At 45.2% G+C, this 25,809-nt stretch overlaps 1 protein-coding gene across 1 annotated transcript; it reads left to right on the top strand.

Annotated features, from left to right (window-relative positions):
* The first annotated feature begins 263 nt into the window (after window positions 1-263).
* On the top strand, window positions 264-25,794 carry MTMR10 (myotubularin related protein 10). The gene is made up of 16 exons (XM_081964859.1): window positions 264-467; window positions 2,525-2,585; window positions 8,070-8,206; window positions 9,874-9,946; window positions 10,466-10,608; window positions 13,324-13,414; window positions 14,737-14,914; window positions 15,300-15,387; window positions 16,121-16,209; window positions 16,841-16,971; window positions 18,035-18,104; window positions 18,802-18,872; window positions 19,072-19,241; window positions 19,742-19,912; window positions 20,281-20,463; window positions 21,137-25,794. The coding sequence occupies exons 1-16, from the start codon at window positions 414-416 to the stop codon at window positions 21,734-21,736; spliced, it is 2,310 nt and encodes a 769-aa protein (XP_081820985.1). The 5' UTR covers window positions 264-413; the 3' UTR covers window positions 21,737-25,794.
* Window positions 25,795-25,809: the final 15 nt, after the last annotated feature.

Here is a 25,809-nt window from a genome sequence, read left to right as displayed (position 1 = left end):
GGGGGGGAAATCTGATTTGTTTTGTCCCTCCCGGTCTGCCGTCTGCGAGCACCGCCTCCTCCTCCTCCTCCGCGCGGCCTTCCCCCGCCCACCCAGAGACTCCCCGCGGTTGCTAGGAGACAAAAAGAGGCGGAGCTTACTCCACCTCCTCCGCGCTCCCCGTTGGCTCTGCCCGCGCAGTGACTCCTCCCCCTTCCCGTCGGGGGCGTGGCTTCGCCAGCCCGAGGCGCTCCTTCCCCTCCAGCGGCGCTCAGTCGCTCCGCCGCCTCGGCCGGAGGAGGCGGAGCGGGAAAGGGGTGGGGCGCGCTCGGGGCCCTGCCCAGTGAGGTGGGGCGTCGAACCCCGCCCGGCGCTGCCGGGGAGAGCGACCAGGGCCGGCCTGCCTGCCTGCCTGGGGACCTGCTGCCGCCGTCATGTTCTCCCTCCGAGCCCCCAAAGCCACCTTCAAGTCGTACCTGTTGCCGCAGGTAAGCGCCGCGGGGGGGGGGGGGTCCGTCTCGCGCCCCACGCCCCGGGGCCGCCTTCTCTCCCCGTCCCCCCTTCTTTCCCTCCAGGCCCGGAGCTGCCCGGGGGGGGGTCGGCTCTCCCTCCCGCCTCTCATCGTCCTCCTCCGGGTCCGAGAGATTCACCTGGCGGAGCCTCACCTGTGCGGGACAAGAGGGGGGCTGGAAGGGACCCTTCCTCCCCCCACCCCAGAGCAGACCCTCGCAGCCCACCCGGGGGAAGGATCCCTTTGCAGTCGACAGCCTCCATGCCCACCCCTGGGTGTGACTGGGGGTCTTTAAAAGCCTCCCCGCCCCCAAACCTCCTCCTCTGCAATTGCAGGAGGCGGCGGTGACTCACCTGCTCGCCCAGAGCCCCCCCTTCTCGCTCCGCCCTCGGTGATCCCTGAGCCCCACGAAAGGAAGACCCCCCTCACCCGCAAGAAGACCCCCTTTTCCTTCGCCCCTCTCTGGGCAGGGGTCCCCCCTCCCCCGCATTAATTGCAGGCAGCCCCGCAATTGCAAGGAAGACTCCCCACCCGGGGTGGGGGCTAAGCCCAGGGTGCCCCTCTCACTTAAGCCCCCTACCTTGTCCTGGATGGTGAGTGGGTGGGGGTCTCTTTGGAAGGCGCCCCTCTATTTCCAGGCTTGGCCATAGAGATACTTGGGCTGGAGCACTGCCAACCCAGCGAGATCTCCAGTTTAACATCTTGTGTTTACACACACAGACACACACACTGAAAAAATGTGCCTGGATTTTCTTTAGCAGGGCCGGTTTATTCCTGTTAGCAAAGCTGGTTTTCTTAAGAGCCGCTGAGCCAGGAGAAAAGGCCAACCGAGCATCAGGTGGTAATCTGAAAAGTTGAAAGGGGGGGGGTAGTTAGTCCATTCGATTGATAAGATCTGAGGGATAAACATACCTTGAGCCAAACAGTTTGCCTTGCAGGGATTTTGTGCCTTTGCAACATTAAAGAAGGAGGTGGTGGGGGTTTTCTTTTGGTCCTAGTCGCCTAAGGAAATAAACACCCTGGAAAGTAAAATTCGTATTTAGCCTTGTGGATGTGCAGCTCCTCATTTAAATTCTCCAGCTCTTAAAATTCACAAGGAAGTTTGCCCGAGGTTCAAAATCCGACCGAGACCCTCTTTGGAAAAATAAGATGCTGCTTGATTAGGGTTTTCGTTTCCGGAAATGCCCTGTTTTCATTGTCAGGCTCAAAGTGTGCAAATAACTAATTATTGTAACAAGCCAAGGAGTTATTTTTGGAAAGGGTACTTCAGAATGAAAAGAGCCTTAAGGGTAAATAAAGCAGCAAGCTTTACTGTGGGAAAGCCTCTGAATTCCAAAACATTTGGATGGAGTTGGCTGGTTTTAAAAGAAGGGACACAAAGAAAATTCAGAGAGACAGAGGAAAGCGGACACCAGGGTGGCTCAAACCGGCTCGGTCACTTTTATGAATCACTTAATAATGCTCCAGTGTTACGGTGGTGCTTTCTGAACTCTGTTGTTGCTCTGTCCCTACAGTTGTTTCACTTTAAGACTTCAACACCCAGAATTCCCAGCCAGCCTAGCACAGGTAGACCTCAACGCACGACCGCAATTGGAACTAGATTTTCTGTTGTTAAGCCAGGAAGTGGTTAACCTAAGTCATGCCCAATGTTAAGGACCTTTTTGGCCATGGTTGTTAAGCAAATCATTGCAACTGTTCAGTAAATCATGTCGTCGTTAAGTGAATCTGGCTCCCCCCCCCCAAACTTCTGTTGTGGGAAGATGGCTGGGAAGGTTGCAGTTGGTGCTTATGTGACCCCGGGGTGCTGCAAGCATCCTAAATGCCAGTTGCCAATCGCCCAAACTTTAAATCATGTTGCCTGGGGATGCAACAAAAGTTGTATGTGCGAGGACTGGTCCTAAGTCACTTCCCCCCCCCCCCCCCAGTGCTGTTGTAATTTCAAACGGTCACTAAACGAATGAGTCGAGGATGACCTGAATTCAGTTTATTTTATTTATTGTGGCCTATTTTGTCCCTTCTCCTCCTGTTTTTCAGGCTGAAGACAAGATCATTCCGGAGCCCCGACTTAAGAAACTGGAGCCTGCCCTCCTACCAGGTAAACATTCCAGACAGGTGTCAGGACAGACTTTGCACCCCACAGGATTTTCTGCCGGAACATTTTTTCTGAGCCATTAAGAGATTGCAAGACTCCGGTTGTTCCTTAAGGGCCTTTGTTTTGGCGTTTGTTGCTCCTTTTTCAAACCACAACATTCCTCTTGAATGGCCAAGCATGAACGTTGTACCTTTGTGACTCTTTGTTCTACCTATTGCAACAGGTCACCTGTCCAGGGCAGGTTGTTTTTCTCCCTTCCAAGACCTTCTGGCTTTCAGAAACGGTTCTTTTTAAATGATACGTATTCGGGATTTATTCGCCAAACTTGATCTCCTGCTTTCAAGCAGACGGCTTCTCCCACTTTCACGAAGGAAGAAAGGAGAGCTGTATTCATTTCTTTGCCAGTTGGCACTGGGCGCAAAATTAAAGCGCCCGGCAGGCTTGTGACCTTTACTTCTGCAAATAACCCACGGGGATGGAGGAGGATTGTGCCTGCTTCAGCCTGACAGTGCAAAGAAGAGGGATTTTCTCTTCTCCAGCTGCTCAGTTATTGCCTAAAAAATCCCCCAAAGCTCATTGCAGAAGGAGAAGCTGCTTGCTACAAATCGGGGAGACAATAAAGACAATCTAACCAATGTGTGCCAGTATTTATTGGCTGTTTCTGGATGCGCAGATATTTTGCATTAAACTTGCAAAGAGTTGAATGCAAGTTGAAAAGAGAGCATTGAGTGTTGAAGATGTTTTCCTTAATGTTTTCTTGCTCTGAATGGTCGGTTGGAATAAGAATTCTGTAGGTTAAGGCAATGTTTCTCAACCTTGGCAGCTTAAAGTTGGTGGACTTCAACTCCCAGAATTCCGCATTTGAAGATGGGTGGATTTCAACTCCCAGAATTCCCCAGCCAGCAACTTGGGTAGATTTCAACTCCCAGAATTCTGGGAGTTGAAGTCCACCCACCTTAAAGTTGCCAAGGTTGAGAAAGACTGGCTTAGCTTATCAGTTGCACAGAGTGACGCTTGCGTAGATTTGAATTTTGTGAGTGACTTTTGAGTTACTTGAGCAAACCTTTAACCAAATAATCATGCTACCAGCAGAGAGGAGCTTCCCATGCTTGTCCCTCTCTTGCATTGATGCTCAGTGACTTATTAGCCTTTGGTTTCTCTACCTATGTCCGTGGATTTTCCTAGTACTGGCCATGGGAAGAGGGGGAGCAGATGCTGGACTGTGACCTGCTAAGATCTCAAAGGAATCTTGTCCAGACGGGCACCTTATCTTGAAAACCCTAAGCCGGCCATAAATTTTAAAAGGATGATGTAATTTTTCAGAGAAACATGGCCTTTATGGGGAATGCGGTTGTGTAACAAGAGGAGAGGGGGAGGTAGTTGTGAGCTGGAGAGAGATATTCCTAAATTCAGTTGCCTGAAGGGGAGAAGAGGACCTTCTCATGCTGAATGATTGGGCAACATAAAAGCAAAAAAATACCCTCAAAAAAAATTAACTCTCATCCTTATCTCATTCTGGCAGCCTTGAAGGTCACAAGTGGCTGTTTCTCTCCCTTCTTGCAACCGTCTCCTTCCCACCTTTGCAGTGCTTTCCCTGAAGCCTGTTAGATCTGCAGTTATTGAAATAAACCCCGCTTTTTCAAGGTTTTTGCAGGTAACTCTTTCCATAAGGTGGCCAAGAATATTTAGAATAGAATAGCAGAGTTGGAAGAGACGTTGGAGGTCTTCTAGTCCAACCCTCTGCCTAGGCAGGAAACCCTACACCACTACAGATAAATGGTTGCCCAACATCATCTTAAGAACTTCCAGTGTTGGAGCATTTACAATTTCTGGAGGCAAGTTGTTCCACTTATTAATTGTTCTAACTGTCAGAAAATTCCTCCTTAGTTCTAAGTTGCTTCTCTCCTTGATTAGTTTCCACCCATTGCTTCTTGTCCTGCCCTCAGGTGCTTTGGAGAATAGCTTGACTCCCTCTTCTTTAGGGCAGCCCCTGAGATGTTGGAACACTAATATCATGTTCTTCTTTTTATTCTAGGGATATCATTGTCCCTAGTCCTTCTTTTCACTAAACTAGACATAGCCAGTTCCTTCAACCGTTCTTCATATGTTTTAGCCTCCAGTCCCCTAATCCTCTTTGTTGCTCTTCTCTGCATTTGGTGGGCATCTCCATGAGGTCACCACAGCAAAGCTCCGTTGGCAGGAGATTGTAAAGTTAGGGTTTTAAGCACATTTTCCACCCAAATATTATATAATCCTAGTGGACTGCCATGTGTCCAGGATGGCCAGCTAAAATCCACAAGATGCCAAGATTCGCTTACGGTAGCCTTGCAATCAAATAGAATTAGTCCGTCTAATCCGTGTTCCCTCACCTGGTTTTACCTGGCAGAGCTGGCATCAATCTTGCAAATCTGAAAGTTCAAACTTCCACCCTGGGACTTCTAACTCCCAGAATTCCTCAGCTAGCTAAGTTGCCAAGTTTGAAGACCCTCCCCCCCCCACCCCGACCTAGAATGTGAGGTCCATAGAGGACTTTCCTCTTCATTGCTTACTAAATGGACTTTCGCTGTGCCTTTAGACATCAGATATTTTTGTTGGCAACTTACCCATCAAAACATTGACCGTAGAATTGCACAACATCGACCTAAAATGCAGAAGGGATCTGTGACCTGTTATTGATCCTACCCTTCTACTTCCCTAAAGAATGAGCAAAGGGAAAGCTTTAACATTCCTTTAACAAAGCTTTAACACTGGTAGGTAATTGTCGTTCTCCACTGTCAAGTAAAGGAAGGGCTTTCTTTCTCCATGACTTCTCTTGTCAAACGCTAAGCAGATATAAAGTTTATAATCCTGCAGCCCAAGGACGGCTTTACAGAAGCCAGAGTCTTTGGCTGGAATTTCCTTTTCCATCAGCTCTTTGTTAAAACTTAGTAGGGTCAAATCAACAAGTGCATTTATTCTCCTCCAACCTCAAGGAAAATGGTAGCACTTCCTGAAAACACAAAGCTTGGGGCAGATGCCTTCATTCCACCCAGAAAATGCAAATACGCTCCTATTTATAGGTCATTTTCGGCATGCAAGCTTTTCTGCAGTGTGAATGATGTAAATGAATTTCAGAAGCATTGGGGTTCAGATCTCCACCAATTTACAGAAGGGAACTGGGACTTATTTCACCCCCAAGACTGACTCCATTTACTGACCGTGAGGCCCACTTCAAATTTAAGGCTTACCATATCCCCCCCCCCCCCCTTTTCATCTCTCCTCAGCTCCGCATTCCAGCCTTTTTATGTCAGATGCTAACATGTTGATATTTCCTGTGTTAGACCTTTCTGGAATTTCCTGGTTGATGTTAGAGAAGCACAATGCTCAAGTCGGGTGTTAACTGAGGACAAATCTGAGTTCGATCATTGTAACCAAGACTGGAAGCCTCTCTCGTTGCCAAAACCCATCCCTCTCTCTCTGCCCAGCTAAATCGTTCCCTTTCCTTTCAAGAACGCAGCATCTAATAAATCCGGATGAATAAATAAACACATTGATGTGTTATGAAATTCAGATGCTGCCTCCGCTTCTTAATAATTTGCATCTGAGCCAGAGCTCCAATTTCCCAGTAAATCTTTGTTCTAGGTTATTTGTGTCTTTGATTTACATGCCTCTCGCCAAGGACTTTGGGTGGCTCTTAAGTCTGGTCTGGATTCTGCCGATATAACTTGTGTTGTTGCTGGGTGTTGTTGGGTTCTTGGAAAACAAATGCAGCTTTTTTTTTTTTTGCCTCTGACATCTCTGTTTGAGTCATTTGCACATGATTATCATTCAGTGCTTGGAACAGCTTGTGCTTGCAAAACGGAAGGAGAAGGGTGCCGGACTGTGGCTAAATTTAGAGTAGACATAATAACGTTCAACTACCTGCGAATAGAGACTTTTCAGATTGAATTGAATTGTTCCTGAAGAGCATTTTTCTCACTTTCGGTCCTTATAGGTTTGAGGTCGGGGAATAGAAAAATATTAAAAATAAACTATTCTTTTGGATTGGCATTTTATGAACGAGGAGCAAAGCTTAATTATTTCTAAGTGGGTTTGCAAGAAAGCATGGGCCATTGCAGCGTCTCTTGAAGATGTGAAGTTCCATTAAGCTCTGGGTCAACAGCAAAAAAAGTCTCAGCTATTCCAAAATTCCTCCCTGTAAATTTGAGGCTTCCGTTGCTTAAAAGCTTTAAAACTTTCTATCTTTGAAAACACAATCGGTCCAACAGGGGCAATATGAGATAAATAATTTAAAACCAATCAATAAAAGTAGACCATGTTTCAGAGCGCTCTTTGGGCTTCTTAGAAATAAGTTTTTAGTAGGGCAAGCCACTGCTTCAGATTTAGTTTCAAAAGGCATCTTTCTGTAACTCTTTAAAGTAGTGTCATCTTTTCTTAGACTCCCACGGAAGCTTGGAGGACAGCAAAACAAGCCAAGAAAAGATGCAACTGCTTCAAAGAGAAACAAGGAGGTGTTGTGCTCTCACATTCCTCATGCTTCAAAGAGTCTTTTTTTAATCAGACCCCAAGTTTGTACAGCTCCACTTTTCAATCTGTTTTTGTCGAACAACATTCTGAAGCCACAAGTTCAGCTAATTTAATTCAAGGGTTCTTCACTTTGGCTCTCTGGACTTCTTGGAGATCCATGGATGAGTCTCAGGCGGTCTGTGAACTTGATAAGGGAACAGCTGCTTTCTTTTCACCATTTAATTTCCTACCGTTTTTTGCAAAGAAGGTGTCCACTGATTTCCTCAAAGGTCCCCGTGGCATAAAGCCTTTAAGAACCACTGATTTAATGGGGAAAGATGGGGTGAAAAACTGGGGAAAGGTACTAAAACAATAGAATTAAAAAGGAGAAAAAAGATTGGAAAGTAAAAACACAGAAATTACAAGAACAAGAGAAAAAATGCTAGGCAAATGTGTGGAGAGAAGAGAATATAAGAGAAGTGAAGTTCCTGAGAGAAAGTGGTTGCAAGGAGGAAAGAAGGAAAAGGATCTACTAGTAGAATAGAATGAAATTCGGTAAATATAGCCAAAGGTATATAGCCAATATGATGTGAGGGAAATAGATTAATAGTATTGATCGTGAATAATTAGCTAAGTGAAATATTTACTCTGTAAAATTAAATTTGAGGATATATGTTACTGATAGTAAAACAGAATAATAGATGGAAATGATATGTGAAATGTGAATAGTTTGGAGAGGCAAATAATGATATTGTTTATATATTAAGGAGAAATTAAAGTTAAGGTGGAAATTGTGGAATGAAAATAAGATGACTGAAAGGTGAAATGAAAATAGGATGTAAAATGAACTATGCATAATAGGAGACGTAAAGGGAGGAAACCTGGACAACACATTGTTTATAAAATATGTAATAAAATATGTAATAAAAATAAAAAACTTTTTTTTAAAAAAAACCGCTGATTTCATCCAGGGATCCGACCAACTTTCTTTTCTCTTTCCAGGCGAAATTGTGGTCAACGAAGTGAACTTTGTGAGGAAATGCATCGCAACGGACACCAGCCAATACGACCTCTGGGGGAAACTGGTCTGCAGCAACTTCAAGATATCCTTCATTACAGATGACACCCTCCCTCTTCAGGTCGGTCGGAGCGCCCAGAAACTGTGGCTTATGCTTAGCAAAATGTCTCAATCCTCCAGGTTATCCCAAAGGTTGCTCTCTTTCTCTTTTTTTTGGTCAAAAGTCAACAGAAACTGTCTTCCTTTTTTCCCTTGAAGACGTTTCTCTTCTCCTCCGAGAAGCTTCTTCAGGCGGAACTGAAGAACTATATGGAATCCTAGGGCTACCAGAGCCCCCACCCCCCCAGGATTTCCAGTCGAGGGGTCAGTTCAGTGAGAACTGGAGAAGCTCCTTGGAAGCGAAGTGAAACATTTTCAAGGGAGGTCGGGGGAAGAACACGAAAGTCCAGTTGCCTGGCCACGTTGGGGGTTTCCCCATTCTCTTTTGTAATAGCCCTGTGTGGAATCCCCACACGTGGCCAGGAGATTTCCTCTCGTAGACAAGTAGAGGAAACCGTCTTTGAACTTGGCTTCTAAGTCCTGCTGTGCAATTCCCATTTTGCAATACAGCGCAGGGAAATAACCCGATAGAAAATATCCACATTTTGCAAGCTCTTGCTGCCTGGTAGAGTTAACTCGCTTCCCTGAATTTGTTCTTTGGGAGTTTTGCAAAGGCAGATAATTATTTAGGGATTTTTTTTGGAGGGGGGGAGGGGGATGAAAGAAAAGGAAGCAAGCACTTTTTAAGGAAAAGAAAAAAGGGAATCTTTAAAATATATAAGCCCCTGGGGCAGGGGGGTTGGACTACAAGACCCCAAGATCCCGTGTAGCCCTAGGATTCTGCATAGGTTGTTTTTTAGAATTATCCTTATATAAAACTTTGCAATGTGGATATAGACGCTGAAATTAAATAAGGACCTGCTAGTATAAATAAGAATGGAACCACAGGAAGTGCTTTCAAATGACTTTGGAAAGAATTCCAGTGTCAGGTTGAGATTTTGAGATGGAAAATCTGGAATCCGACAGTATCTGAGCAGCTGCATTAAATGCCACCTCACATTAGCTGCAAGTCCAAACAGCCAGGAATCAGGGATGAGCGATCTTAACAAAAATCACAACTTTTTTCTTCAAATTTAAATCGTAATATATGTGACACTGGGAATTACAGGAGTCCTCAACTTACGACCTGAAATTGAGCTGAAAATTTATGTTGCTGAGTGAGACGGTTGTTAAGTGAATTTCGCCCCATTTTTTTTACCTTTATTGGCATAGTTGTTAAGTGAATAACTGCAGTTGTTGAGTGAGTCCAGCTTCCCTGTTGACTTTGCTTGTCAGAAGGTGGCAAAAGGGATCACGTGACCCCCCCTGACACAGTGCAACCGTCATAAATCGAATCAGTTGCCAAGCAGCTGAGTTTTGATCACATGAGCATGGGGATGTTGCAACAGTCATAAGTGTGAAAAACAGTCGTAAGTCACTTTTTTCAGTGCTGTTGTAACTTTGGTCACTAAATGAACTGTTGTAAGTTGAGGACTACCTGTATATAAACTATAATATTTTATTTTTATTTATTATTATTTTTAAATAATGCCCACCTTCCCTATATGGTGAGTCTGGACATCTAATAGCATTCCCCCCACCCCACAAAGAAAATCCATAACCTAGCTAATTTTGTCTTTTGTGCATCAAGACACAACTAAAATTAACGACATGCATGTGTTTGTCCTGATTTTCTTTCTTCTATTTCAGAAGTTCCAGTACAGAAATCTTCTCCTTGGAGAACACGATGTTGCCTTGACATGTGTAGAGCAAATTGTCACAGGTAAAGGACAAATCTATCCTATATATATGAGCAATTTCTACCAAACTTGGTACACAGATGACTTACTCTCTGGAAACAAATACTGTGGGGATAAGATACCCCTTCCTAACACCCCTCGGGTGTGTGTGTGTTTGCTTAAGATACAGCCTGTTGTGCCTTCAAATGGCTTCTACTGTCCTGCCATAAAATGGTTTCTACTGTACATCACAGTGGAGTTGCTATGGTAACGGCTTCATGGTACTTCACAAGGGGGCTCCTTCTGGTAAGGGGGAAAATCCAACATTAGAAATCACGTTTGGTCCGGACATTTTCCCCCTATCAATAAATACCTGGGGCAACGCCGAGTTATCGGTTAGTGAATTACTAAAACGCTCTGCTAGTTAGGAACTGAGTGCAGAAATGGATAAATTGCAGAAACAAAAATCCATATTAACAGCCTTTATAAGGCATGAGCTTGATATGTTTTTGTTTTAAAGGAAAGTTGTGATCTCTCGCGCCTCTTCCCTCCTTTCTCTGCAGTGAACGATACCAAGAGGAAGCAGAAAGTCCTGGGCCCCAACCAAAAGCTGAAGTTTAATCCAACGGAATTGATTATTTACTGCAAGGACTTTCGGATTGTCCGTTTTCGTTTTGATGAAGCCGGACCGGAAAGTGCTAAAAAGGTACCTGGATCTCGAATATCTAGAGTCGAAATCGCAGGCAGAGGGAAGTGTTGAATGAAGGAAATGTTTTTGCAGCGGCAGAAGGACTCATCGAATAATAGAAATTTAACAAACAAATAATCAATCAAGAATTGAGATTTGGGATAAGGATTGACTCTCCTCTCATCCTCCGTTCCTCAGAAAAGCAGTTGTGAAAATTCACAAGTAGCTTCTCGCTGGTTGGCATCAAGAATTTTCCTGGCAGATGATTCAACCTCCTTCTGCACATATATAAAACCTCCCAGATGAATCTTTGAGCTTAGGTTAAAAAAAAAAAAGGGGGGGGGGGGGAACCAGAACAAGAAGACCATTGAATGTAGTACGTGCCTCTAGTTGGCACCTTGGTTTAAATTTCTCGTACAGCTGTGTGTTTAAGCAAGGATGGGTTTTTTCTCTCTCTCCAGCTGGTGGAAACTGTAAATATCTTAACATCCTGAAGCAGACGTGGACTGAGTTAATCTTATTTAATGGTCTAAAATAGATTTCTTTCCCCTCTCACAAAATGTGAGCATAGAATACAAAGAGACACTGTCAGCGTGCTCCTCACGTTGGTGTTTCCAAATGTTGGCCCTGGACAACATTACGAGAGTTTAAAGTCACAACACGTAGAGTGCAAGTAATCTGGGTTGCGTTGCTTTGGGTCCTTTTGCACCAATCCTTTTGTACCTGTGAACTTGTGCGCACACCAACAAGGGAATGGAAGACTACACGTGTCAAGGAGTGAGAAATAATTATTTCTGGCTTGGGCTAAGACTCTCAGCTTGTCGATCAGAAAGGTCAGCAGTTCGGCGGTTCGAATCCCTGGCGCCACGTAATGGAGTGAGCTCCCGTGACTTGTCCCAGCTTCTGCCAATCTAGCAGTTTGAAAGCACGTAAGAAATGCTAGTAGAAAAATAGGAGCCACCTTTGGTGGGAAGGGAACAGTGTTCTATGCGCCTTCAGCGTTGAGTCATGCCAGCCACATGACCACGGAGATGTCTTTGGACACCTCTGGCTTTCTGGCTTTGAAACGGAGATGAGCACCGCCCCCCTAGAGTCGGGAACGACTAGCACATATGTGCGAGGGGAACCTTTACCTTTAACATGGTGGATGATTAGCTTAGAAATCTGGGCAAAAGCCAAGCATTACATGTCCTTAGCTGGTATATTTTGGATTGCTTCCCATGTCAAGATTTAGTTTGATATCCTCATGGGTTGACTAGCTTGTTAGCTCCTTGGCACAGAGAGAAGTCCTGGCAGTTCCCATGTTTCCTTATGATTTAATCAATGCAGGAAACGCATACTTTTTTTCATCCGAGGGAACATATAAACAGGAGGCTTTGACCCTCCTCTAATCCTCCAAGACATCTTGCCAGCTTTTGGCTCGATCCTTTTTCCCAGCACACGGCTGATTTTTTGAGCCGTCAGAATAAGTTCAACGTGGTTCTGATCCTTCTTAACAGCCATCTGCCTGAGGAGCAACCTGGAAGCCGCTTTGACGATCGGCTGCAGGATATTTTTAACTAGAAGACGAGGTCCAAGCCAGAGACATCATCTCAGCTTTACATATCACATCTGTGTTTCTGCTTTCTCCAGTTCTCTTGGGTCCTCTGCGGTGGTGTTGATGCTACTCAGGTTCCAGGCTTAGTAAACATGGTTGAAGGCAGGATGTGGTTGGTTTGATTTGGGCTTAATGACTTAACGTGACCGCGTTATTGACTTATCGAATAAGCCAGGCTTAATTAAATATCAAATCTAAACCTTGTTCTGATCTTCCAGAAAGAGCCAAATGATTGCATAAATAGCCTTCCAGAGGAGAGGTAAAAACAGAGGAGGTTGTCTACAACAGGGGTCTCCAACCTTGGCAACTTTAAGACTTGTGGACTTCCACTCCCAGAATTCCAAGTTTGAATACCAAATTTGCCAAGTTTGGGGACCCCTGATCTAAGTGGAGAGATTGCAGAGGAAGGGATTATAAAAGAGTAAATTATGCCGGCTGAGGAATTCTGGGAGTTGAAGTCCACAAGTCTTGGAAGTGGCCAAGGTTGGAGACCCCTGGTCTACAAAGAGAGTCGGGACACAGAAAGCACAATTTTTCCTTTGGATCTCCTGTAGGAATGGTTTTTTTTAAAAAAACCCCAAAACAACCCCCACCCCCACCCCACCCAACCCTGATTCTCAGCTTATTTCATCTGGGCTGCTGAATTCTCAGAAAGTAGGAACCGAAAGTTGAGGCGGTCACTTTCAACCCAAGATTTTTTTCCCAAGCTTCCCTTTTTTTGCACCCTAAGCGCTTCAGAAAAACAAGAACATGATTAATCCCTGAAATATTTTCTCTCGGTAGACGGGAAAAGAAATGTTGACCTTTTTCCTTTTCCACGACACACAATGGAAGCCATTGGCAGCCTTGGCTACTAATAAGAAGTGGCATCCATTAAAATCCATGACAAAGGAGTTACTGTGTGCAGTTGCCCTTGTGAGCATCAACAGCTAACAAGTTAGACTTTTTTTCCACAGGGTGTGTGGGGAAGGACATCAAAGTTGCAAGCGTTCCTAGAGGCAGCCCATTTCTGCTGACTTTGGTGTTTGTTTTTCTGCCCCTTCTTCATAATTTCTCGCCGGGAAAATAATGCGTAAGGGGTTCTGGCCAGCTTGCTCTCGTCTAAAGATTGTTTCTCTTTTTCCTTTCTTCTTCAGGTGTGTCTTGCAATAGCACACTACTCACAACCGGCAGACCTCCAGCTCCTCTTTGCATTTGAATATGTGGGCAAGAAATATCACAATCCAGGTAAAGGAGACCGTTGAGATGCCAGGTGCGGGATCTTTTTAAATTGAATCCTGGAGATTAACTTGGACAGAAGTTATTTATTTATTATTATTTATTTTATTTTATTGAACTTATTAGTCGCCCCCTCTCCCCACAGGGACTCGGGGCGACGTACAGAGCAATAATCAAGATAGCACCATAAAATCGTGCAGAGGAGGTAAAAATAAGTCCATAAATAAGCATACTTACAAAGTTTAAAACCCCAAAAATATTAAAAACAAAATTTCCCATTGTAAAATGACCTGGGGTGGCAAGATAGTAACGTTATGCCAGGCCGGCTTGACAAAACAGGTAGGTCTTCAGCTTCATACGGAAGGAGCGAAGATCGGTTGTTGTCCGGATGTCTGGGGGGAGGTCATTCCAAAGGGTAGGGCCCACCACAGAGAAGGCCCTACTCCTGGGCACCGTCCCCAGGCACTCTCTAGAGGACGGCACCCGGAGTAGCCCCTCCCTGTGTGTCAAGAAGCCGCGTGGTCTTGTGCCAGGAATAGTCTTTCTTCTGTATTCATCTGATTTGATAAAAGTAACGCAGAGGAAGATTTAATAGAAGACAATCCCTGTAGCTCAAGGTTGAAAGTTTGTAGAGTTCTTGGTGCTCTCTGAGCTTGGGGGTTTTCTTGCAGATGTTTCATGATCCAACTGGTGTCAGGGTTCCAAATAGCATCCAAACGTAAATCCACATCCAAGGCAAAGTGTTGCTCAAAAGTTCCAATTTATGAAGAGAGCCATCTTGGCACATCTGGGAAAACCCGAATCTGAAAGGTTCCCGGTTTTCCCCACCCAGTTGAAAGTTCAAGATCTTGCCCCAAAACCCACAAGTCCATCACATGGTCCAATTTCCCACTGCCATCCAGTTCCAGTCAGGTGCAGAGGTGCAGAGACAAAAGATGACCGTGGCTTTCTAGAAAGAATGTTGTTACGGCTACATATCGTCTAACTCCATACAATCCCCCCTCCCATTTCCCCACCATGGAAAAGGCATAGCAGAATAATAGAAAATGTGGCAGGCCAAGGATCTAAAAGAAAAGAGGGCTGCCGGCCTGACAGCTAGGTCATATCATCAGTGAGAATCCAACTCCACAGAGAATGTTTGATAGCCACAAATGTATCAGTTCTTTCTGTTTATGTGTCTTGGTTAAGTGGACATCTGAATAAGTCCTCCCTTCGGTTGGTGATTGGCTTCTCTCCTGGTCCAGAAGGATATTCCAAGGTGCCTTCTGGAGGCTTATTAGATGCGTTTCCACTCTGAAATGAAAATACTCTCCTGGCTTTGTTTCTTACAGCAAAAAAGGTGAATGGAATAGACCCCGGAGGAGGAGGAGGAGGAGGAGGAGGTTATGGTATTCATCATCAGACTCCCCTGTTTGAAACCTTCTCCGACTGGGATAGAGAGATCAAGAGGACGGGAGCCTCCGAATGGCGCGTCTGTTCCGTGAACGAAGGCTACATGATATCCACCAGGTAAATCTTGATAAGAAAGTGGCAGGATCTGTGGGAAATGTAGCACACCGCCTCTTCTTCCCATGAGCTTGTCCCTTCAGAGATAACAACCCAGGTCTATTCAGAAGGAGAAAGTGTGTCTGGGTGGCTAAGACGTCTTGTAAAGCTCCTTATTTTTAAGAACTTGGGTGTTGTGGTCCACCAGTGGCCAGTGCACCTGGCAGCAGATTCGGACAGTGAGGAGGGTTGGGGAGGAAGATGGGCCAGTCCTGGAGTCTGGGGAAGGCTCTGATGAGGGCTCTGTGTCAGAGGCAGAGAGGGGGACAGGATCATCTGGGATTTATGTGCTGCTACTTCACACTTTCAAAGATGAGTGGTGTTTTTTTTTTCTGTTTCCTTTTTGAAGTCTTCCAGAATATTTTGTGGTCCCCTCCTCTCTGGCGGATCAAGATCTGAAGCTGTATTCTTACTCCTTCACCGGACGACGGATGCCAGTAAGTGCGAAGATGAAGCAATGGCCTTTTCTTTCTTAAGTGTCAAAAGAGACAGAAGGGAGGGTGGTGGATTATCAGACTGAAAGAAATGGAAATGGAGTTTGTCTTCTTTTAGCCAAGTGGGGCCCTGTGCTTCTCCCCCCCACTCCCCGTAGTGCACTTTGGGATCCCAAAAAATCAAAAGTTTGGTATTTCCTAACAAAAGGCATAAGCTTCTTAAATCTGTTAGTTGGAAAGGATGCAATCTGGTTCTTGATGTTTTGACACCATAGATCAGTGTTCCTCAATCTTGACAGCTTGAAGATGGGTGGACTTCAACTCCCGGAATTCCTATGCTGGCTGGAGAATTCTGGGAGTTGAAAACCACCCATCTTCAAGCCACCAAAGTTGAGAAACACATCCCTAGATTGACCCTTCCCCTATTCTGAGGCCAACTAGGAAGACATGCAACAGAATAAAGGTGTATTGGGATAGATAGACAGACAAACAGACAGATAAAATAAAGCAGTAGCCAAGAGGGTCAAGAGCCCTCCCCAAAATCAATCCAGGTCCCCTACTCTTTGCCCTATGATTAAGCCCCTGAAAAACCCACTTTCAGCAGCTCCAAGGCACTTTTTCAATCTTTGGTCTGTTACAATCTGTTGCAAACCCAGGCAGATTGATAAGATGCTGTCGACTTTCTCGGGGCGTATTGGGATACATGGAACTTAACAGCTCTACCTTGGTTTCCTAGATGTGGTGTTGGAACCATTCCAACGGGAACGCTCTGGTGAGAATGGCTCACATCAAGGACAGCCTGCAGCAACGGAAAATAGACCAACGGTAGGAGGGATTGCGGTGGCTGGCTTTCATTTATCATGTTTTCAGTCTAACTTTCTTCCCAAGATGAGAAAGCAGAGAGACACAATAAAAGGGAGGTCAACCATTGACCAAGATGGCTTAAGCAGGGAGTTGGACTTCCAAGGTCCTTTCCAGCCCTGTCATCCTGTGTTCCTTTGACTTTCTGTTTGATGGGCTCCTCTTAAAGCCACCATCTCCCTCCAGATAACCAGTGGTGAAAATTGCAGATATGCGGATGGATGGATGGATTGTAGAGCCTCAAATTGAGAACTGATTTATTGAGTTTAAGGGATATCCTCATAAATCATTTAACCTTGTTTCACATTGTCAAGTCTTCACAGAAAGACTAGAGAGTTGACTCTGGGTTCTGAAATATGGTGAGATGGGGGTTACGTCTCTTACCCACCCCCTTCTGTGGCCATCTGGTGCTTCCTAGCAGGGTATTTTTTGAGCCTGCGATTGGGTGTGCCCAACCACAGGATGCAGCTTGGGGAGGGAGGGCATGCTTGCAGCTGTACTCCGGGCTGAGAAGGGGCTTTGGGGCCAGCTGTGGGGTGAAGCTGTCACGAGACACTTCTAAAGATGTCCTTGCTACGATTTCTTTTTCTTGTAGGATTTGCAATGCCGTCACCAGAAGTCATCCACAGAGGAGTGACGTTTACAAATCTGACTTGGAGAAATGCCTGCCGAATATTCCAGAAATCCAGACGGCTTTTCTCAAACTGAAGCAGTTATGTGTGAATGGTAAGGCCCTTCGAACCTGGCTTGGTCCTTGTGTTGCCAAAGAGGCAGAAAATCTGAAACGAGCAGATGTAAAACATATAAAACATATTAAACTCCTCAAAGACAAGTTCAAAAAGGATTTTTGAAATAACACAGAGCAGCATCAAGTAGCAACCACTCTCCAATCTTATTAAGTCGAGGGGTAAGAAGAAGAAACGGCTTCTTCTGTGTTTTCTAAATATATACCCCAGATTATTTTTAATCCTGAAGACCCGCTGGAGGATTGCAGCATCATTTCCACTTTCCTTCATGTCACCTGGGAGATGAAGGTCCAGATTTGGCTCCCATCTCGGCCTAAAGTTTTAAATATACAGCAATATTTGGGGGCAAAAAATTAATCTGGTTAATATTTACCATATTTTAGTAAGGGCACCCATAGGCTTAATGTTCTGACTGAGGTTTCCCGAGAGCATGAAGCAAATTCCTTGTCCCAACAAAAAACCCTTTTATTAATTGACTGTGAATTCTGCTCATTCCCATCCAGCAAAGTCTTTCAAGGAGGGATTTACAGTCACAGACCTTCTCTGGCTTGGAGAGCTGCCAGGCCAATCTCTGCAAAACTTGGCAAGGAACCTCGGAGAGTCTGAACCAATTAAATGAACTAATTGTCTCCTGCAACTCCACACAACTCTCGCATGCGCACACTGGGAACAGGCTCCAGCTGTTCCTCTGCCTCACTGATGCCTGAGTCTGAAGGCAGCTGGTAACTGGCATATGGCTCTGGCCCCCTCTCTGCCTCCGACACAGAGCCCTCATCCGAGCCTTCCCCGGACTCCAGGACTGGCCCAGGTTCCAACCTCCTCACTGTCCGAATCTGCTGGCAGCTCCGATGGCTGCTTGTGGGCCACTTAGCTGAAAGTTCTGGAGGGATTTGCATGCAAGCCTTCAAGGAACATGTTCATCACTCCTCCTCCTCATTCATGATTAAGCAACATGGAACCTCTTGTGCTTTGACTGTTTTTCAAAGAGAGTTCTGTCACTCTGTAATGCTGGTATTTGAAAATAATTTCTCTTTTTCTCTCAGAGCCTTTTGAAGAAACGGAGGAGAAGTGGCTCTCCTTGCTGGATAATTCACGTTGGCTAGAGTACGTGAGGTAAGTAAAGTGATCAGAATCTTTTCTCCAGGAAATTTGGAGGGCCACTTCCCATAAAAACAATGTCAATTAAAGAGTTAGAAGTTATATGACTTGCAAATGATCCACAGAAAGAATCTTACCTACACCAGTTGTTGTTGTTGTTAGTTGCAAACTCATGTCCGACCCATCACGATCCCATGGGCAACTTTCCTCCAGGCCTTCCTGTCCTCTACCATCCTCTGGAGCCATTTAAGCTCACTCTGACTACTTCGGTGACTCCATCCTGCCACCTCCTTCTCTGTCGTCCCCTTCTTTTTCTTTTGCCCTTCATCGTTCCCAGCGTGAGGCTCTTCTCCAATAATCCTTCCTTCTTATTAGGTGGCCAAAGCATTTGAATTTCCTCTTCTGGATCTGGCCTTCTAAAGACCAGTCAGGGTTGATCTCCTCTAGGACTGACCGGTTGGATGGCCTTGCAGTCCAAGGGACTCAGTGCAGGAGTCTTCTCCAGCACCAGAGTTCAAAGGCCTCCATTCCTTGCCGCTCAGCCTTTCTTATGGTCACCAGTTGTAGAAGACCCTAATTCTGAAAACCAGAATCTCTTTCTGGGGAAATCCACATTGCCAGGCATTAAAGCTAACCTTTCTGGAAATGCTGTGTGATAATTACGCTGTACGTTCATCTAAAGTAATCTAGATTTTGGGATCTCTTGATCTAGAATCTTCCTGAAGCTTTCTGCAGAACTGGTCTACATGCTGGACAGCAAACACGTTTCAGTAATTTTGCAAGGTAAGCCAGTCTGTTTTGAAAACTCATGTTGATGCTCATGTAACATCCTTTATATGGCCTTAATTAAACATTTATAGCAAAAATAATTACTTAAGGGAGTGTTGACACCATAATTTGAATTAATTCTTCCAGTTCTTTTGCAGAGACTTATCTTCACTCCATGCCATAAACAGAACTCTGTTCTTCTCTTCTTCCACAGAGGAAGAAGGGCGAGACCTAAGCTGCTGTGTGGCATCTCTTATCCAAGTGATGTTGGATCCCCATTTTCGGACCATTGCTGGATTTCAGAGCCTGATTCAGAAGGAGTGGGTCATGGCAGGACACCCGTTTCTGGACAGGTGCAATCACTTGAAGAAATCGGACAAAGAGGTAATAGGATGAAAAAACCCTCAACTTGAAGAAATATCTAGGGGTAGTTAGCTAGGCATTTCTCCACCCAGGAAAGGTGTGATTAGTTCAAGAGGGGAGAGTGGACAAGGGACACAGAGGAACACGGGACAAACCCAGTGTGCATTGACAATTCTGATTGCAGCTTGAGCCCTTGTGAGTCCAGGTACAATCAATGGAAAAATGCTTGGACCAAGACATTTAAGGGTGCAATTTAGTGAATCTTTCTTGATCTCCCCACTAAACAAATATATGGAGTGCCAAACCTGCTTCATACTTGGATGGAAACCAGAGATAAATCCCACAGCTGTTGGGGACACTAGGAAGTATGAAGTATTAAAAAGGCCGCGGGAGGCCAACTCATGGTTGAGTCTATGAAGCCAACAAGAGTTGAACTCAACTTGAAGAAGCTTTTATTTGTTTTACAATCAGTTTCTGCAGAGGTTTTATTTATCTAACCAGTTGTCTCCTTCTCCCTCTAGTCTCCTTTGTTCCTGATGTTCCTTGACTGTGTCTGGCAGCTGCTTGATCAGTACCCATCGGCCTTTGAGTTTTCCGAAGCCTACTTGACCATATTGTTCGACAGCACACGGATCTCTCTGTTTGGTACTTTCCTCTTCAATTCTCCACATCAGAGAGTGAAGCAAAGCACGGTGGGTGAAAAATACGACCAACCGGTTTAAGAAGGCAGGCCCTTGAGGGTCAAGCCATGGGGCAACATTGAAAGGTGTGAAGTGCTTGACCTTACCTGGAGTCAGGAGCGCATCTGTCCTGGTAGTACAGGTGTGATGGCCGTTTCTGAGGATGGCATGTTATACTTCAGTGGAGCTTTTTCATTGTGTAGTTTACACTTTCAAGGAAAGGGTAGTGTGTGAGGCACAGAACCTTTTGTGTTGTGGAATTGTGATGTTGCTGGACTTGGATTTTAACCTTTATCGGCCTTAGAGTGGACTTAAACCTCAGCTCCAGGAAGGGAGCCCTGGTTGCGCCTTTTGACATCTTTTCATTTGGTTGCTTTCAGGAATTCGCCATCAGCAAGAATATTCAGCTGGGTGACGAGAAAGGCCTGAAATTCCCTTCCGTTTGGGATTGGTCCCTTCAGCTCACACCGCGGGACCGCCTGCTGTTTCACAACCCCCTGTACATTGGGAAGAGCACACCCTGCGTGTGCAATGGGACCGTGAAAACCTTTAAACGATCAAAGGTAAGAATGGGGCAAAGTGAGTTTAGGCGAGTCTCTTTCACAGCATTTCCTTCCTATGACCCCTATGGGGTGGTTTGTGTGGGACTCATCAGGAAGATCAGGAAGACCAGCTCCAGGCTAAGGTTATTTTGATTGAGATTGGTTGTCGTAACAACTTTGCAAGTCTGATTGTGCTGGACTTTCCCCCCCACTCTTATACTTCTGTGAATTAGGGAGGTGTCTATTTGAGCCTCTTCATAATATTTTCTGCCTCTTGCAGACTTTAGAAGTGTTTCACCCATCATTGCTTGTATATCTCTTACTTTCTCTCTATGCAATTGAACTCTCAGAATCCCCCATGCTAGCTGGGGAATTCTGGGAGTTGAAGTCCACATGTCTTAAAGTTGCCAAGGTTAAGAATCACTGCTATCCATTGTCTGCCTCTCCTTAACAACGGATGAACTTGGCCTTTCTGACAGATCTTTCATGGTCATATGGGATCTCAATATGTTGCTAGAGGTCTTACTTTAGGGTCCTGCAGGGGACATGCATAATTCTGGACTCGATAGCCATGGGCCATACCTGCAATTTCCTTAATTGCACTTCTTCATTCACTTAACATGAATCCCATTACAATCCGGTGCAGTGAACAATGGGAAATTCAACCCATTTTATTCCCCCTTTCGCTCCCCAGAAGAACTACAGTTCAACCCTCAGAGGCTTCCCATCCTCCCTCAAGAACGGCATCATCAACGAACAAGACTTCTTCCCCAGAAGGAACTCCCTGATCCTCAAACTAAGACCCGACTTCCTTCATCACATGGACAACACTACCAACGGCATGGAACAGTATTTCCGAGACTGGTTCTCCAAGCCAGCGGACCTTCACGGCGTGATCCTACCCCGCCTCTCCGGGACGCAGATCAAACTCTGGAAACTCTGCTACTTCCGCTGGGTCCCCGAGGCCCAGATCAAGCATGGGGGTTTCATCACAGCCTTCCACAAGATCTCTCTGTTGGCCGACGAGGTGGAATCCTTGAGCCGGAGTTTGAGGCAACACAACGGCATCCCTCCGTTGTTGGCCAACGCATCCGAGCAGGACCAGAGCCGCCTGTATTTCCGAGCCCACGGGCTCAATGACGGCCCCACCACGCCCGACTTCCTCTCTTCTGCTTTTCCATTCTCCCCCGTGGGCAACCTTTGTCGGCGCAGCATCCTGGGCACACCTCTGAGCAAATTCTTGAGCGGTGCCAAAATCTGGTTGTCCACCGAGACCCTTGCCAACGAAGACTAACCCTGGGAGCGAACGGAGACGAAGAAACGTGGGTCTTAACTCGACCACCGCCAGCCAGAACTTCATAGACCACATTGATGTTTTTGCACAAAGTATTTAAAGGCAAAATCCTCGTCTTTTCATAATGCACAGAATATTATTATTATTATTATTTTTGTTTCGTTTTGTTTTAACGTTGCAGCTGATCCATTGCTGGGTCTTTTTCTTAGTTCTTCCTGCTGTCTTGTTTGATAGGGAACTTGATTCACCCCCCCCCCCCCTGATAACACCCCTACATCAACAGTTGGGCATTGTGTTTTGTTTCTGTTTGTGAGGTTTCCTCTTTTGGAGTTGCTGGCTGAAGCCTGCAGCTTGACAAGAGGAAGAGAAATAGCAAAGAAAGAAAGAAAGAAAGATTTGCAGGGTGATTTAACCAGTGCAAAATACTAGAGCAATATTTTACCCCCTTCGGTGGTAGAACAATTCCATGAGGATTTAAAAGTTCACATTGCTGTGAATTTCAGCCAGAACTTTTACCCTTCCATTGAAGTAAATTAAAATGTAAGTTTACACCTCCCTTTCGGTCATCATGGTTATGTTTGGCCCAGCTCTCTATTTATTTATTTAGGCTTTGAGGTTGCCTTGTAGTTTACAAAAATCTGCCTCCCGAATTGCGTACGCTGCCAATGTGTTGTTGCTGGTGGGACGGTTGGTGTCTCTTAGCTGATTAGAATCAGGAAAGAAAAAACTAGCTGGAAAAAATCTTATGGCCTTAACCTGGTTAAAGGGTAAAGAGAAACAGCTGCCCATATTGGCTCCAGACATCGTGGTTTGAGACTGTTCTATCAGCATGTATGCAAAAACAACCTTTTTAAACACTAGCCTTAAACGTGCCTTTTTTTGCATTGACGTTAGTATTTGCCCGGAACTCAGTTACATTCGTTTGATAAGCTAACATTCTGCCTCTTGATGATGTCGCCCGTTTCCGGTCTCCTTCGTAGTGATTTCTGGAGGTGCTTCAAGGATTGTGATCCTCTAGCCAGGGAAAGAAATCTTAACTGACAACTCATTGAGTATTATTACTGACTGTGAATGGGTCTCGAATGGGGTTGATTAGAATCAGCATTCTTGGAAGGAAATACTGTTTTTTATATATATAGTTATGGACTCCCTCTCTCTCTCTCTCTTTTTTTTTTTTTACAGTTTAGTTCAGTGTTTCTCAACCTTTTGGCTACTTTTAAGATGGTGGACTTCAACTCCCAGAATGGCTGGGGAATGCTGGGAGTTGAAATCCACCCGTCTTCCAAGTTGCCACGAATGAGAAACACCGATTTAGGTTGAACTCAACCCAGACGGTGGTTGAATTCGTTTTGGGCCCCTGATCGCAGAATCTGAAGGGTGGTGGGGCAGCATGGGGGGATTTTAAGAGGATTTGGGGCAACCTGGACACGCCAGGGACATCCAGTCACCTGTTTTGTCTGAGACATGTGTTTTCTGCCATTTTGTAGTGGGAAGGGGGCTTCAAGGCCTAGTTCAGGAAACCATGGAAACCTAGCCTGTTTTGTGAAATGGATGCTGCCTGGGAAACGGCTTGTGTTCCACTCCTTTGGGAGAAGACGACACCCCCAGAGGCTCTCAAATATTTTGAGATGCTGGTGTTGATCCAACAGTCGACAAATAGCACATGGTCACAGTTCTGCTGTTTGGGACCAGGAAGGAAGGGATTCTGTTTGAGCCCCTTCCCCATATGCCCCACGTGGGGCAACCTGGGAATTGAACGTGCCATATACAACCTGCCTCACTGACCCTTGTTGAATTGGGGTCCCCTTCCCAAGCCTGCTAATGGTCTCCTCCCCTCCCTCCCCCAAGTTTCTTCAGGGGCTCCCCCAGCTGCTGATCCTTCAATGACATTAATGACATAACTGAAGTCTTTATCTCAATCCTCTTCAACGGAGCAAAAGTTTGGTTTTCCTACTGTTGAGCTTCTTGCGTCCAGGATTTTTCGTAGGGGTGGGAGAGATCAATTCCTTTTTACTAAGGGGGCTTTCTTACAGATTCTCTATTTAATGCATAATAGTCTTAACGGCATTTCAGATGTATCAAATTTTGCTAATTAAAGCGGGATGATGAGTATATATATTTTGCAAAAAAAAAAAAAAAAAACAACGGTAACTATGTTAAGGTGATTAACTTTTGAGATGTCTATTGTACCCCTGACCCTCTTTTTAACAGGGACTTTTTAAATTGTGTGCATTTTTGTAACGTGTGACTTTACCTTTTTTTTTTAAATCCTTGTGGGATGTCGGATCTTTGCCTTTCAAATTGTTGCCCTGATCAAATGGGAAGAAAATGGCTTGGTGTGATTGATGGTAGTGTGTGAAGCAGGTATAGGAGATTAACTACAGTTAGGTAGACCTGTGGTTGCTCATGCCAGCACTTCTGTTGATTTGGCAGGAAAGAGGCCTCATGAAATAAGCATTATTTACTGTTAAGTCGTCGTGCTTAGCAGAGGAACCTGGCATGGGTGTCTCCGACCATAGAATCTTAATTAGTCTTAAGTGAAAATACCTCTTTGAAGTGAACCTGGTGATCAGAAATGAAGGGAAGTTGCAAGTGGTTCAGCCTTGGGAACCAGTTGGCCTTTCAGGTGGTCTAAATGACCTTTTCCCCTCATGGGATGTGCTGATGAGGACTTCTAAAACCAGCCTTCCCAACCATGCAACTTTTAAAACGTGTGGACTTCAACTTCCAGTATTCTGGGAGTTGACCTCTACACACCTTAAGTGTTTCATGGTTGGTTTACGGCTTAGCAACCTCTGAAGCCTCCACATATCCTGTCCTTTTTCTGGGCACGCATTGGGGCTTCTCTTGACGTTGTCCGGTTGTGATGGCCCAACTTTCAAAACTTCCCTGACTGACCACCTGATTGCAGTAGCTCTGCCAGTGCCTTTGTGTGCCATGCGGTGATGTGGAGAAGACGAGGTAGGTTGGTTGATTGAGGTGGATGGATGGATGGCTGCTCCTTGGTCTTCATCCTGGACAGGACAAAAAGGGTCCTTTCCCCCAAAGAAGGAATTGTTAGGGAGCTCCAGAAAATAGTAGAGCTTCTCTCGAGGTTTCAAAGCCCATCGTAGACTTGAGCAACAAGGACCAGCTGCTTGGAGACTATGGTCTGTTGCTTCTCCTGGCTCTTGTCTTACCTTCCACCAACTCGATGGCGCTTGTGAACTTAAAGTAGGGGTGGGGTATTCCTCCCCCAACACCAGTGAGCAGCCCCCACATCTTATACTCTTTTTTCAAAGCAGGTACTTTCCACAGTGAAGTTTTTGTAACTGTGCAAAACAAGAGATGGTTATTTTTGTATGTTTGTTTAATAGCAAGAGGGCTGCTTGAGCTGAAGGAGGCGGTGCTGTAATTAGACTTGTGTAAAAATAATAATAATAATAATAAAAACCACCACTTTTGATACCATCAAGTAGATTTTAGCTGCTGCGTGCCTGAAGGTGACTCTGGGTGTGTTTTTTTCCCCCCATGGGTGTTTAATTTTCTTAGGCAGATCGCAATCCTAAAGGTGTGTTTCACTCTGGCAGAAGGTCCTTCCTATTAAATTCTGGTGCTTTTGTGTGTCCTTCCTGTTAAATTCTGGCTTTTTTAAAAAAAAAGTGTATTTTAAAAGTCAAACATGCTTGACTTTTTTTTTTTTAAGGAAAAGTAAATGAAGCCATCAGGAAAGTGGGATTCTGTGACTCTTTATGAAAATGGGACCGGAGAGGAGAAATCCCATTTTTTAATGCTTTAGGAAGACTGAAGCAGAGGTGTGCATCCTTGGCAAGTTTAAGACTAATGGACTTCAACTCCCAGAATTCCCCAGCCAGCATGAGGGAAATGGCTGGCCGGGGAATTCTGGGAGTTGAAGTCCACGAGTCTTAAAATTGGACACCCCTCACCTAAAGTATTGATGTTCCTAAGCATGCGCCTGCCTGACCATTGCAGAGCTGACACGGAGAAGCTCCTTCCATCTGCCATAATGTATGAAATTGCAAATAAATGAGACTTAATAAAAACCAACCTGTCCTCTTCCTCTTCTGGGACTT

This window comes from Natrix helvetica, assembly GCF_964273705.1.
Source record: "Natrix helvetica genome assembly, chromosome: 12".
NCBI classification, from domain to species: Eukaryota; Metazoa; Chordata; class Lepidosauria; order Squamata; family Natricidae; genus Natrix; species Natrix helvetica.
Note: the sequence above shows the minus strand (reverse complement) of the source record. Positions and strands in the feature narration are given on the sequence as shown.